General features: G+C 45.3%; 1 protein-coding gene across 1 annotated transcript; it reads right to left on the reverse strand.

Annotated features, from left to right (window-relative positions):
* Nucleotides 1-88: 88 nt before the first annotated feature.
* HSCB (HscB mitochondrial iron-sulfur cluster cochaperone) lies at nt 89-14146 on the reverse strand. Its single transcript, XM_083717880.1, has 6 exons — nt 13839-14146; nt 13659-13755; nt 13230-13319; nt 2870-3014; nt 986-1033; nt 89-507 (listed from the first exon to the last, which is right to left on the reverse strand). The coding sequence occupies exons 1-6, from the start codon at nt 14096-14098 to the stop codon at nt 416-418; spliced, it is 732 nt and encodes a 243-aa protein (XP_083574006.1). The 5' UTR covers nt 14099-14146; the 3' UTR covers nt 89-415.
* Between the last annotated feature and the right edge of the window lie 4 nt (nt 14147-14150).

Consider the following 14150-nt stretch of genomic DNA (forward strand, 5'->3'; position numbering starts at 1 on the left):
CAGTCTTAGACCAACTCAGCCCTCACCAAATCAAGACAGCATGTCACCATCTAGCCTAACCACATTTCTTTAAAATTCTAGACTGAAGTGTATCCAGAGGCCACACATTTATTTTGATTTATAAGCTTGGGAGCTCAAAACAACGCATAACATGTATTTCCCAGACACAAGCAGGGCTAAATTAGGCAGTTCCTAAGTATGGCCTCATCCAAAGCAGGGTCTCTGCACTCAAGTCTTTATCGGAGAGCATCTTGACAATGGAGCAGTGAGATGTTTTCCACAGGTTGAGGAGCAGGTATCATGCCCATTCTCTTCCTTGTCATGCCAAAGAATGCACTGCACTGTGGCCTCATTGCTTTGAGTTGCCTATCAAACATTCAGATGGGAACCACTCATCCTAGGAAATACTGTGAAGTCAAGAAGGGATTTTCTTCTTCTTCAGCTTTTCTTCTAGGTTTGCAAAATATTTCATTTTGGCTAGATATTTTTTGGCTTCTTGAAGATCATCTGCAATTAAACAAAGAAAAAGCAAATTTGTACTCCAGTGGGAACTTTGCTCCCAGCACTGAGAAATGGCTACACCATCAGAATCAGCACCCTCCTGGCATTCAGGAACCCAAAGAACAGCAGGTTTTTGCAATATGTCAGTCAAGTGACTTCAAGAAAGTAGGCTGCTCTGCTGCTGGGCCATCCTGCAGAACTTAGTACTAATATCTCCTAACAGGACTAACCATTGTGTGCCTTAAGATCAATGTCTGTAGAGAAATGAGCCTCAATAAAACCAGTAAATGTATTCTATTTCTGAACAGCTCAGCTTTCCTTGAAAGGTAGGCTTTAAGCAAGTCCTTACAATCCAGAATGGCTTTTGATGAGCACTCAGCCCTGTAAGCCATGTGGATGGCACGTGCCACATGCAGCTGGGAGCACAAGAGGTCATTTGCAAGCAGGTCACACCCCAAAGAAAGTAGGAAGGAAATACTCCTACCATGTTCAAACGCTCTGCTCACATCCTTAATCAGCTCCTCTTGTTTGGCTGGAAGGGAAAGAAGAGGGCATTGATTTCATTTAAGACAAAGCTGTTATCTACATGTGCCTTCACCCCTGTTCATGAGATGTCATGACCATGGATACTGTCCTTAGGAGGGCAAATGTTAAAGCAGCCTTCCGGGCCCATTGTCCTTACTGTTCTGGATTATAATTCCCATCATGCCCACCTATGAACCATGTTGGCTTGGAAGAATGCTCTATTGAGTCAGGAAGCAGCAGATGTCTTATTGAAAGTCTAGCCACACCCACAAATGGATTTTTCCAAAATGTCTCTAGAAATGAGAAAGTGCTTTCTGATTCATCTGATCTGTGACTGAGCTCACTCCATGTCAAGCACGGCACAACCACCACCCCTTCAGTTCTTCCTTGTTGTACTTGCCCTTGACAAAGGGGAAATTGCTTGGGCTCCAGTGGAAAATATATTGCAAAGCTGAGCTTTTAGTTTTTCTAGAAATGACACCGTAAGCCCCTTGCTGTAGTTTCTGCATAGAATTGGGTACTGGTATTGTGCTTCTTAGGGATGCGGGTGGCGCTGTGGGTTAAACCACAGAGCCTAGGACCTGCTGATCAGAAGGTTGGCGGTTCGAATCCCCACGACGGGGTGAGCTCCCGTTGCTTGGTTCCTGCTCCTGCCCACCTCCATTGCTTTTTATTGCACATTCATGATTATCTGTGCTATTGGGGCAGTCATATGCTGCCCCCCTTTCAAAGCTGGCTGCACCTATAAAAGGTTCAAGGCAGCCACTCTGCTGCAAATGTTCTGGTTTATTTTTGTCCCACTTTTCTTGTGCTATAGCCTATTCAGACCCCAATAATGTGGCAGGGATGCGGGTGGCCCTGTGGGTTAAACCAGAGCCTTGGACTTGCCGATCAGAAGGTCAGCGGTTCGAATCCCCACAATGGGGTGAGCTCCCGTTGCTCGGTCCCTGCTCCTGCCAACCTAGCAGTTCGAAAGCACACCAGTGCAAGTAGATAAATAGGTACCGCTCCAGCGGGAAGGTAAACGGCGTTTCCGTGCGCTGCTCTGGTTCGCCAGAAGCGGCTTAGTCATGCTGGCCACATGACCCGGAAGCTGTACGCCGGTTCCCTCGGCCAATAAAGTGAGATGAGCGCCGCAACCCCAGAGTCGGTCACGACTGGACCTAATGGTCAGGGGTCCCTTTACCTTTATTGTGCTCCTTCAACACAGCTGGCTAGAATTATTTAGACATGGACACTCAAACTAGAATGTAACTGAATGGGACTGACTTGAGTTCAGATGCACTGGATTGCACACTGAGTGGTTAAGAACAAGGCTTTGCATTAATGATGCCCATAGTTATGTACTGATCCTTTTTTACACTTCAATGAAGATCAGCTAATGCATCCTCACACAGCTGTATTGAACGTCAAGATCAGGAACTTTCCCCAATCTACACTCCCAACCCTCAGAAACTCTCAATCCTATCAAGGGGGTGTGGGGAAATGACAGATATAGCATCTGTTGTGCCCAAGCGGTCTGCCCAGAAGTAATAGCAGCAGCTTCTGTGAGTGGGACACTTAAACTGAGGAAAGGAAGAAAGAGTTAAGATGCAAATGAAAACCCACAGGGGAGCCTAAATTCAAAAAAACTCATTTGTTAGGGTTTGAAGCTGAGAGACAGGAGTCGTGTGTTTTTTCATCAACAGGGTGACCTTTGAGGTGGCTTTATAATTCTAAATACTGCTTCATGTTGTTCTGTGGAGGTTTTCATTACTGTGCTTTCACTCCTTGATAGATTCCCACCCCTCACCCCACTGAAAGACAGCATAGACACCTCTTCAGGCACAATTCTCCATCTTACCTGCAATAAAGTTTTCCATCTCTTCTATTTTAGCATCATTGTTTGCATCTGACAGTTTCTCGTTAATTTCCATGATTTCTGAGAGAAACTCAGGGTCTGCCTCAGTGTCTGTTCCTTTCTCCAGTTCTACTCCATTCAACTCCAGCTAGAAAAGAATGATAATGGCTTTTATTTTATTTTTAAATAATATTTATTCAAAATTTTCAAAATACAAAAATATTTAAAACATAAGCAAACAAAAATAGAAAAAAAGAAAAAAGGAAAAAGAGAGAAAAAAGAAAGCATACAAGATTCAAAATAGCTTCATTTCATTATCTTGTGTCTTAAACTTCCTCATGCCTCCCTTTTTTGTATTCCAATTTAATCAATGTTTCAGCAAATTCTTCCCATATTTATCAAAAATAGACTAATTTATCTTAATGATCTATTTCAAATTTATCAATATTGTCTTTAACTTTATCTTTACTTTCCGAACCATATACCTTTAAATTTAGAGTTTAAATTATATTTATACTAAAGCCAATTATTTCCTTTCCGCCACAATCTCTTATTTCACAAATATTACTCAAAATTAACCAAATATATATATATATAAAGAAAAGTTCTCTTCTGGTTTTGTCCATCGTCCCTTTCTTCCTGGTTTCGGGTTGCGTCCGTCCTTTCTTCCCTTTAATCTTAATTTTCAGTCCGGTGTTCTAATGTCTGAGGCTCTCAAGCCACTTTAAAAGAAGAGGGAGTTGCCACCTCTGCAGATTTTCTTGCTCCTGGTTGTGATACGTGACTTTCTTGTCTCTTGTTAAAGTCTTTCGTACTTTCTTCCCCTTCTCTTTGGGGAGTGGATCTCTGGGAAGTTCCATACAGTCATAGTCTCCATTTCCATTTGTCAGGTTGTTCCATTCCCCCCCCCCCCCCAGTTCCACTTCCCATTGTTAAATTTATAATCCAAACGGTAGTTGCTCCAAAAGTACTTCTTCTCTTGTTTCAGTCCCACTAGGGCTAAAAATCCCCTTAACTCCAGAAGTTTGCAGACACCCTTTGGGTTCAACAACATTAGGTCTCTCGTTTTGTAACTTTTGAGGTGTAATAGCAGTCTCTTCCATCTCCCCCTGCCCTTGGGTTTGCCTTAGGTCAATTTCCTGGGTCAGTTGTTGTAAGGTTTCACTCTCTTCTTCTCCTGTCAATCCATACTTTCTAGCTACAGCAGTCATGGCATCCAGTTTCTCATCTACCAAGTTCATATCCTCCTGCAGCTGCTGTAGCATAGCATACACTTTACCAAGGGCAGCAAGAAAAACTTCCTTCCTGCTCATTTTTAGTCAAGGTCAAATATCTGGTCTCACGCTGATTTCCACAGCTGTTATGTCTCTTTGTGAACTGCAACAAAAAAACTAACAAACTCCCTCTAGAGGGCAGAACTTCTGTTAACCTCCATCTTTAAAATGTTTCAAACAAAGGAAAGTTTACTTTCAATTTTCCAATAGTTTGTTTCCTTGAGAGAAGCACAAGCAGAAAGCGACATTAAAGTCTATTTGTTTCTCTTTTGTTTCTATCTGTCCAGATCCATTTCCTTCAAAGAATCTGTCCCGATGTCCCGTCCCCAGGTTGGGGGCAATGGAAATTTATTCCTTTATTTTCTATCTGCAGGATTAGATAATCAAAGTTCTTTTACCCCCTTTCCTCCTGCTGTCAAGGGGGTTTTATTGGTCATAAGTGCCGGAAATTTCAATCTTTAAATCAAATTCAAGGCTAATTAGTTTGTACGATCTTTGCTTCAATCTGTTTACAAAAAAATGGGAGGCAGACTTCCTTTTTATACCTTCCCGCTTCGTGCCTAATTCAAAATTTTTTTTCCTTAATCCAATCCTCCGTTTTTACTCACGGGTGCTTGTTTAGAGTCCAAATTTCATCAGGAAAAAGCCGGCGCTCTCCGTCGATGGCTGTGCGGCTTCCCTCCATGAAAATAGCAATCGGTTCGTTTACACCACGCTGCTCACCCCACTTCACTCCGGAGCCCCCCAAAAGGGTTTCCCGGCGAGTAAGGGAGGCGCTCTCGGTGCTCCGCCGAACCCCATGTCCCCAGGCTTCTCCGCCTGGGGTTTCTAGCGGGTCCCCACCTTCGCCGCGATGGGAAGACCCAATTTTCACGGAGCCCGTTCCTCCAGTTGGAGGAACTTCGCTATTCGACGATGGCGCCAGCCCGGAAGTCCAGAATGATAATGGCTTTTAAGAACTTCCTCACTTCACTCTGAAGGCAGCCTGTGAACCATGAGAATTGATCAGCACCTGTTGATGCAAAAGGCAGTAGCTACTTCCTATGGAAAGCTGAGGTAGACTGGAACATGGAGATGCAATGCCACTGCTGGGCTGGAGATTCACTCTGGTTGGCTGCAGGTACAGCTAGCCTGAGGAGGGTGGGTTCAGCACTTTGGGAGGGAAAAAGAAAAGGAATTGAGAGTTGGTATTCTTGGCACTCAGCTGGATAGGTGGATAGCTGTTTGTGTAACATCCACCCTGAGGGAAAGATCTACAGCCAGAGAAAGGAGTCTTTGAACTGAGTGTCAGATTTAAAGACAGTGGAGTATACAGACAAATGAGAACTGGGAAGCTGAATTTGAGAAAGGAAAAGTGGAGTTGTGAGGGAACACTCCCCTTAGGTTTCATTCCCCCCCCCCAAAAAATAATATTTATTCAAATTTTAAAGATTACAAGGAAAATATATATATATAAAGAAAAAATACAGAATACAAACCGTTAAAAAAAAAACCCAGCTCAAACCTTTACATAGCTTTCTTTCCTTTGCTAATTCCCTTGACCTCCTCACACCTCCCTTTTTTGCATTCTAGGTCAATTAAGTATTTCAGCAAATCCTTTCCAACTTTGTTTTTATCCTAGTACAGCAATTTATCTTAATATACTGTAATTTTACATTCTCATCTTTCACCAGTTAGAAAGTCAATTTTTACCTAATCCTTTATATAATTTCTGCTAAAGTCACATTACTTCATTCCAACATCCTTCTAACATTCCTGGATTTTACAATATTTCTGTAGATAAACTTTGATTTTTTTCCAATCTTTATCCTAATAATTTATCTTAATATACTGTAATTTTACATTCTCTTCTTTCACCAATTAGGCATCCATTTTTACTTTATTTAATCTTACTTCTCCTTAAAACTGATATATTTAATCTTAACCTCTTAAGACATTTCCCCTAGGGTCATAAAAATTTCATTCCACGATTTTTTCAACTCTCATCAACCCCCCTCGCGAGTAGGGGGGGCGCAAAAGGTGCCAGCCGAATCCCAGGTTCACAGGCTTCTCCACCTGTGATTTCTAAGGGTCTCCGCCTTCGCCATGGCGGTCAGACCCTGTTTTTCATGGAAGCGGTTCCTCCGATCGGGAGGAGCTCCGCCACTGCCGGAGGCGCCAACCCAGAAGTCCCCTCACTCCACTTAGGTTTCAGTTCAGCAAGAAGGGGATAGATCTTCTGGAGACAACTAATCCCAAACCAGTCAGGAGGGGTGTGGTGATCCCCTGGTCTGTCATACTAATAGAGGAGCCTCAGGAGTGTGATTTATAGAAGGCTGGGAAGCCAAGAAAAAGTACCAACTTGTGAAGAAATCATCCATAAAAATGAATGCTTTAGATTAAGTGCTACCTTTATTTTAAACTGCTCTAGTAATTAATAATACAGGCTGCTTCTAAGAATGGCAAAGGGAAATTTCTAGATTTGTCTAGTAGGGTAAGAAACTGAGAATAAAGTATAAAATTCTGATAGAAGCTAAAGAAAGAGGTGGGTTCTCGCTGCCAAACTTACTTTATATTATGACACTGCTTGTTTATGTTGGTTAAAAGCTTGGATACTGTAGAACAATATTCAGTTAAATTTGGAGGGGTACAATATTAAATTTGGTTGGCACGCATGCTTTTGGTATGGTAAAGCTAAAATTTATAAGAACTTTTTGAACCATGTAATTAGGAAGAATTTAGATAGGGTATGGAGGACACATAAAAATCTGCTAGAAAGGAAAACACCCTTATGGCTCTTGCCTATGGAAGCAATCTCACTGAAAAGACTGAATATGGGTCAACAGTGGGCAACATACAGAGACCTCTTGGACATTTTAGATCAAGAGGTAAAATTGAAGAAACTAGAAGACATCGGAAACCAGGTGATGGACTGGCTACATTACCCGCCTACTGAACGAAGTGTTTAAGTAAGATAAGCAGTGTGGATTTATGGACCAAAGTTCCAGATCTGAAAGGGAACCAGTAGAAAATAGAGGAAAATTAATTTCTAGGATGCATAAGAGTTTGTTAGAATGGGAAACAAATGATGACTTGGTAAAATCTGCTATGATTCATTGGGCAAGGGATGTAGGACATAATACAGAATTGAGCCTCTGGGGAAAACTGGAAAACTGGTTTGAAATTTACAGTATGTTATGCTTTGAAAGATGTGAAAATGATTTATAGAAGGTATCTGGCACTAAGTTAGCAAATATGTATAAGTCAGAATCAGGTAGCTTCTGTCAAGAAACAGAAGGTATATTTTATCATATGTGGTGAACATGCAAAGCAGCTAAAGGTTTTTGGGAGATGATACGTGTCAGGACTGGTCGTTGTCCTTTTCAGATCACCACACAAACGCTTCTTGTTCTTTTATAAAACTTTTTATTGCGTATTAACAAAACAATCTTATAATCGGTTCTTAAATATTATTCCTCAGTCACTTCTTTCAGATCCCTTCTGAGCTCTGCTTCTCCGTGACCAGCCACCCTCAAAATGGCGAAGGCTCCTTTCCCTTCGCTTTCCTGCCCTTTTTCCTACCCTCCTGGCTAGAGCTGGCCTGTATCTCCCCTCCTGAACCCTGGCCTTTCCTGGGAACAGCCGGTCCCTCCCTCTTGTTCCTCTTGCTCCCTTCTATTAGATTCACTGCTCTCCCTCCCCCCTTGGGGAATGCTTTCTCCCTCTGAGAAACTGGAAACTTCTAACTCTTCCCTGACATCATCCCCTCCCCTAAGCCCCCCTTCCTCCTCCTCACTCTCCTCTGTTTCTGAAGGACCGAACCCTATGAACTCCTCTTCCTCGCTATCTGTCTCTTCAAAAATTTCTTGAAGATGCCAGTTATGGGGTTTTGGCTTGTGGGGATATTTTCTATGAAATTCCCTCTGCAATTCTGGAACATTATTTTTTTCTGCTGGTTCCCATGAGTTCTCAGACTCATCTAACCCTTTCCATGCAACCAAATACTGTAATTTCCTCCTACTTATTCTCGAGTCTAATATCTCTTCCACTTCGGTCTCCTCTTCCCCCATCGTGGGAAAAGGAGGTGGTTCCCTTGAAATTTGATACTTATGCGCTGGTACAAACACTGACAATAAAGATCTATGAAATACAGGGTGTAGTCTCATATTTTCAGGCAAATGAAGCTTGAAAGCGACTGGGTTCTAGCTTTTTACACCTCCCTCGTATTGGTAGTCCCTTGGTAGACAGCCATACCCAACTCCCTACTTGGATTTCTTCCCCAACTCGCCGGTGCCTGTCTGCAGCTCTCTTGTAAGCCTCTTTAGCTTCTTCCAAATCCTCTTTCAATATCTCATGAATGCACCTCAACTCTATCATTTGTTCTGCTGCTGGTACTGCTAACTGCTCCTCTTGACCTGGGAATGCCCTTGGGTGCAAGCCATAGTTTGCCACAAATGGGGCTCTGCCCGTAGACACATGCATTGCATTATTATACGCAAACTCTGCTAGTCTCAACTTCTCTAACCACCCGCTCTGCTGATAACCAGCACAACACTGCAGATATTGTTGTAGTGTTGCATTCGTTCTTTCAGCTTCCCCATTGGTTTGCGGGTGTCTCGCCGACGTGAGGCTTAGCTCCACATCTAGTAACTGCATTAACCTCCTCCAAAATTGTGAAGTAAATTGGGCCCCTCTATCTGAAATGATTTGTGATGGCATACCATGCAACCTAAAAATATTATCTAAAAACATTTTTGCAGTTTCCTGTGCGGTTGGAATTTTGGCACATGGTATGAAATGTGCCATCTTGGTTAGCATGTCAACCACCACAAAGATCACTGTTTGCCTATGCGATGACGGTAAATCAGTTATAAAATCCATAGACACCACATCCCAAGGCCTTCCCGGCGTTGGCATAGGTTGCAACAACCCTGCAGGAGCTGCTCTGGGTGCCTTGGCTCGTTGACATACTTCACAACCTTTTACATATTGCGTTACCTCCTCCCTCAACTTTGGCTACCAGAACTGCCGTGTGATCTGATACAGGGTCTTTTCTCTACCAAAATGTCCTGCAGTCGGGTTATCATGTTGCCTCAACACTTTACCTCTTAATTCACCTGCAGGTACATACAGCACCACTCTCCTGTACAGCAATCCACCTTTTTCCTTGAAACCTTCCTCTTCCCCTCTACCTTTTCTCAGTTCCTCCATTTTCTTTTGTGCAAACTCATCTCTTACTGTCAATCGCTGGAATTCCCTGCCGTCCACTACTACGGCTGCACACCCCCACTGATCCGATCTCAGCATTTCTCGCAACTTGGGAGGTGCTTCCCCATCCATATACTCAGGTTTGCACGATAGCGCGTCTGCATGAACGTTTTGATGCCCAGGTATGTACTCAATCCTAAAATTAAACCCAGCAAAAAACTCCGCCCACCTAATTTGCCTTTGGTTTAGCTGTCTAGCAGTTCTCCAATACTCTAAATTCTTATGATCTGTTTGTACCACCACCTGATGTGACGCCCCTTCCAAAAAATGTCTCCACACTTTAAAGGCAGCATGCACAGCTAAAAGTTCCTTATAAAATCTGGTGTAGTTTTGTTATGATTGATTTAATTTTCTAGAGTAGAATGCACAGGGTCTCCAGTCCCCTTCCTTGTCCTGTTGCAGCAGAATGGCCCCAATAGCCCTATCAGAGGCGTCAGTTTCTACCTTTATACGTTTACTTGGATCTTGGTCATAAGATATTTTTCTGAAGCAAACACCACCTTTAATTTATCAAAGGCCTGTGCTTCCTCAGACCATCTGAATGGCCCCTTGCCTCTTAGACAATCAGTCAGTGGCGTTGTGGTTTTGGAGTAATTACCTACGAATTTACGATAGAAATTAGCAAATCCTAAAAACCTCTGTAGATCTTTCTTAGTTTTAGGTGCCTCCCATTCCACCACTGCCTGAACTTTACTGGGGTCCATGTGCACCCCTTCATGGGAAATGCAATATCCCAGAAACTCCACCTTTTGTGTGTGGAACTTACACTTTTCTAACTTCACATATAACCCGTTGGTCCTCTATCTCTCTAACACCTGTGTGACATGTTTTACATGTTCCTCCATACTTTCACTATATATTAAGAGGTCATCTAAATAAGAGACACAGAACTGATCCAGTATACCTGCTAAGACGTGATTGATGAAGGTTTGAAATACCCCTGAGCCATTTTGCAAGCCAAAAGGCATTACCAAGAATTCAAATGCACCATACTTAGTACAAAAACTGGTTTTCCACTCATCCCCTTCTCTGACCCTTATCAGATTATATGCTCCTCGTAGATCAAGCTTGGTAAAGACTTTGGCTGACCTTACTCTCTCTAAGAGGTCATCTATACGTGGCAGTGGGCACACGCGAGGCTTCATTTGGCTGTTAAGGATTCTGAAGTCACATACTAATCTCGGTGCCCCTTCCTCCCCTTTCTTTTTGACAAAAAAGATGGGAGCACCCCCAGAGGCCGTGGACTCTCTAATAAAACCTCTCTGCAAATTCTTTTGCAGGAACTCCCTCAATGCTGCAGATTCTACTTCCGACATGACATATATCTTGCTTGGTGGCAACTGTGCCCCAGGGACTAGATCTATCTTGCAATCATAGGGCCTATGTGGTGGAAGTTTATCCGCTTCTTTTTCACAAAAAACATCCCGATAAGCAATATATTGTGACGGAATCTCACTTTCATTCCCCATCAACTTCCCTTCTACCTCTGTTCCCATTACTTCCACTGAGATTTTTCCCTTTTGCCCCAAACAATGTGTCATACAATAGATCAAACCAAAAACCAAAGACCTTTAATGCCAGGCAATCACCGGATTATGACGATTGAGCCAACTCATGCCCAGCACCATCTGGTGCCCAGCTAGTTTGGTCACATGAAATGCCCTGGTCTCTGAGTGATTACCCATATCTATTCTCATTGGTGGAGTCTCGTAAGTCACTTCTCCTGAAAGTAGCGGTCTGCCGTCGATTGTTTTCACTCGCAGTGGGAAATTCAAAGGTAACAAAGCGATTTTGTGTTCCTGTACAAATTTCTGGTCTATGAAATCTGCTGATGCTCCTGAGTCTAACAGCGCCTCTACCTGGACCCTGTGTCCATTGGGTAGTTGTAGTTGCACCTTCACCGTTAGTCCTGGAATAGGTGGTTCAGCGTGAGAGCCTTCTATTGCTTCTCCACCCGGCTGCAAGCTCCCATTTCCAGCCGGGGACATTCGTTTCCCTGATGCAGTTCCTTCGGGCAATTGTCTTCTCCCATGTCTGCTCCAGATAGAGACTCCCATCCTTTACGATTGCGACATTGTCGTGCCAGATGCCCTGGTTTTCCACAGACAAAGCAACGCCTCGTGTCTCTTCCTCTCCCTGCATTTCCTCTTACCATGAAAGAGGTAGTAACTGGGAGGGGTCTGGCTGCTCCTAATTCCATGGGCTCTGGCCGCTCTTGTCCTGGCACATTGCCCGCTCTGCTCTCTGTACTTTCGATAATATTGTTTTCCCGCCACCGCAGTCTCCATTGTTCCTTCTTTTCACTAGCCCTCTGTTCTATGCGTAGGCTCAATTGCAGGCACGTTTGGACCAGAGAGTCCAAGGAACTAGGTTCTGGCATTTGGGCCAATTGGTCTAAAATCTCATTATTCAGTCCTTCCCTAAAAAGGGCTGCAACTGTTGGGGAATTCAGATCCCATTTTCATTTCTGCACCAGCAAACTAAAGTTGGACCAATAAACTCCCACAGTGTCTTTTCCTTGTCTCATTCTCAGCAGCTGCCTAGCTGTGGTTACTTCATGCGCAGGGTCTAAGAAAATCGCGTCTAGATACTGCAGAAAATTTTTAGATTTCCTAGGGCAGCATCCCTTCGAGATATTAGGGGTATAACACAGTCCTTAGCCCTCCCTTCCAAGAAATTAATCACATAAGCAACCTTCTCTTGCTCAGATTGAAATTCTTTATCCTTTATTTCAGTTATGTAAGAAATTTCTGTCTTGAAAGCTATGTATTCAGAGCTTTCTCCCTTGAAGCTGCGTGGACGTATACTAAATGTTTTACTCACTCTATCTCCACTTGTCGCTTGCAACATGGTTCTATGTTCTCCCAGTGCTGCTGATAGTACGTCGACTTGACTTTTCAACTGTAAGTTCTGTTGCCATAAGTCCTGTAATGTTAGCTGGAGCGCTGGGGTTTCTCCTTGCCCAACTGGCGCCACAGCTCCCTCCATTTTGGCTTCTCCTTCTTACTTATAGTGAAGAGGCGCAGAGCAGAAGGTATTCTGTCAGGCCTGGTCGTTGTCCTCTTCAGATAACCACACAAACGCTTCTTGTTCTTTTATAAAACTTTTTATTGCGTATTAACAAAACAATCTTATAATTGGTTCTTAAATAGTATTCCTCAGAGTCACTTCTTTCAGATCCCTTCTGAGCTCTGCTTCTCCGTGACCAGCCACCCTCAAAATGGCGAAGGCGCCCTTCCCTTCGCTTTCCCGCTCTTTTTCCGACCCTCCTGGCTAGAGCTGGCCTGTATCTCCCCAACTGAACCCTGGCCTTTCCTGGGAACAGCCGGTCCCTCCCTGTCGTTCCTCTTGCTCCCTTCTCTTAGCTTCACTGCTCTCCCTCCCCCCTTGGGGAATGCTTTCTCCCTCTGAGAAACTGGAAACTTCTAACTCTTCCCTGACAATACGGAATGAGAAGTGGCGGCAGTAGGGACACATCCCTCCTTAGTCTTTCTTTAATGAAGCAGCTTACTGTCAACCAACATCCTCTTCTTTTCTAAACTGTCCTTATCATCTCTCTCCCAGCCTGTCCTTGTCCAGGGGCCAAACTAGGCTTTATTTCACCTGGGTCAAAGACCCCACTTGGCACCCCCCATGTGCATTTGTGTACACAAACACACAGGCTGGGAGACTCAATAGAATCCCTCTGGAGGCTTCATCTGTAGCTAGGGGTCTGCATTCTCCCCTTTGCTTCGATTGGCCTTTGACCTGAGCCAGCAGGGATTTGCTTCTCACATGGGTGGTGTGAGGCACTTTGGCCACATGTGAGTGTGTCATCCTGTGGAACACAGCAGGTATCTTACCAGGTACAGCCCACGGCTCAGGGGGCTCAGGAGCGTCCGGTAGGCTTTGTTAGCCAGAGAAGAGTGTTGCTTGGAAAAATTCTGCTCCGCCTGTTGAAAGAGCATTGGGAGATCAGCTCACCAGTACTCCTGAGCCACCACTGGGAGAAAAGCACAGAGAACCCAAACAACTGTGTTTACCTTACACTTTAACTCTACTCTGACTCGCTTGCACAAGAGGTATAATCCATTTACTGATCTGCTCCCTCCCATGACAAGAGAGGGTGGCAGAAGGGAAGGAGGCACCCGGCCTAGGCCTTGCATATGGAAGCGGAGGGACGCCCCCCCTAAAGAGCCATGGGGTGTCTTTCTAGGACGTCTGTGGCTCGGCGCCCGCGCGTCTGCGAGCCCCCCCCCCCGGGTGGGCGAGGGGCGGCCTGCCCGCCTGACCTGAGGTCTCTGGCTGAAGAAGTCGGGGTGCAGCGCTCGCTGCAGGCTCCGGAAGCGCTGCTGGACGAGGCCCACGTCCACCTGGAAGCTGCGCTCGCTGCAGGCGAACGAGAGAGAGAGAGAGAGTGAGGAGGGGGCGCGGAGAGAGACCCCCGCCCGCCCGCCCTGCAGGCCACGCACCATCCCAGGAGGCGGAAGAGGTCGGCGCGGGGCTCGGGGGGCTGCAGCGCCCGGCACGAAGGGCAGAAGAAGCGCGGCGGCGGCGAGGCGGGCGGCAGAGCCAGGCCGCAGCTCCAGCACGACGCCGGAGACGGCGGCGAGGACGAGGAGGGCGAAGGCCAGGCGGCGGCGGCGGCGGCCCAGGGGGGCGCCCGGGGGTCGAGGAGGCGCCGCGGCGCCGCCGCCCAGCGAAGCCTCCGGCTCAGCGCGTCCCACCTCATCCGGCCCGGACTACAACTCCCGGCGGGCCCTGCGCGCCGGCTCGCCCGCGGT

Source organism: Podarcis gaigeae (assembly GCF_964106915.1).
Source record: "Podarcis gaigeae genome assembly, chromosome: 16".
NCBI classification, from domain to species: Eukaryota; Metazoa; Chordata; class Lepidosauria; order Squamata; family Lacertidae; genus Podarcis; species Podarcis gaigeae.

What these genes read in the sequence shown, in the direction of transcription:
- HSCB (XM_083717880.1), bottom strand. Translation starts at nt 14,098, where the DNA reads ATGAGGTGGGACGCGCTGAGCCGGAGGCTTCGCTGGGCGGCGGCGCCG. An exon ending in CTCTTCCGCCTCCTGGGATG is followed by an intron (nt 13,756 to 13,838) that starts GTGCGTGGCCTG and finishes GTTCGCCTGCAG; the next exon opens with CGAGCGCAGCTTCCAGGTGG. An exon ending in TCTTCAGCCAGAGACCTCAG is followed by an intron (nt 13,320 to 13,658) that starts GTCAGGCGGGCA and finishes CTCTTTCAACAG; the next exon opens with GCGGAGCAGAATTTTTCCAA.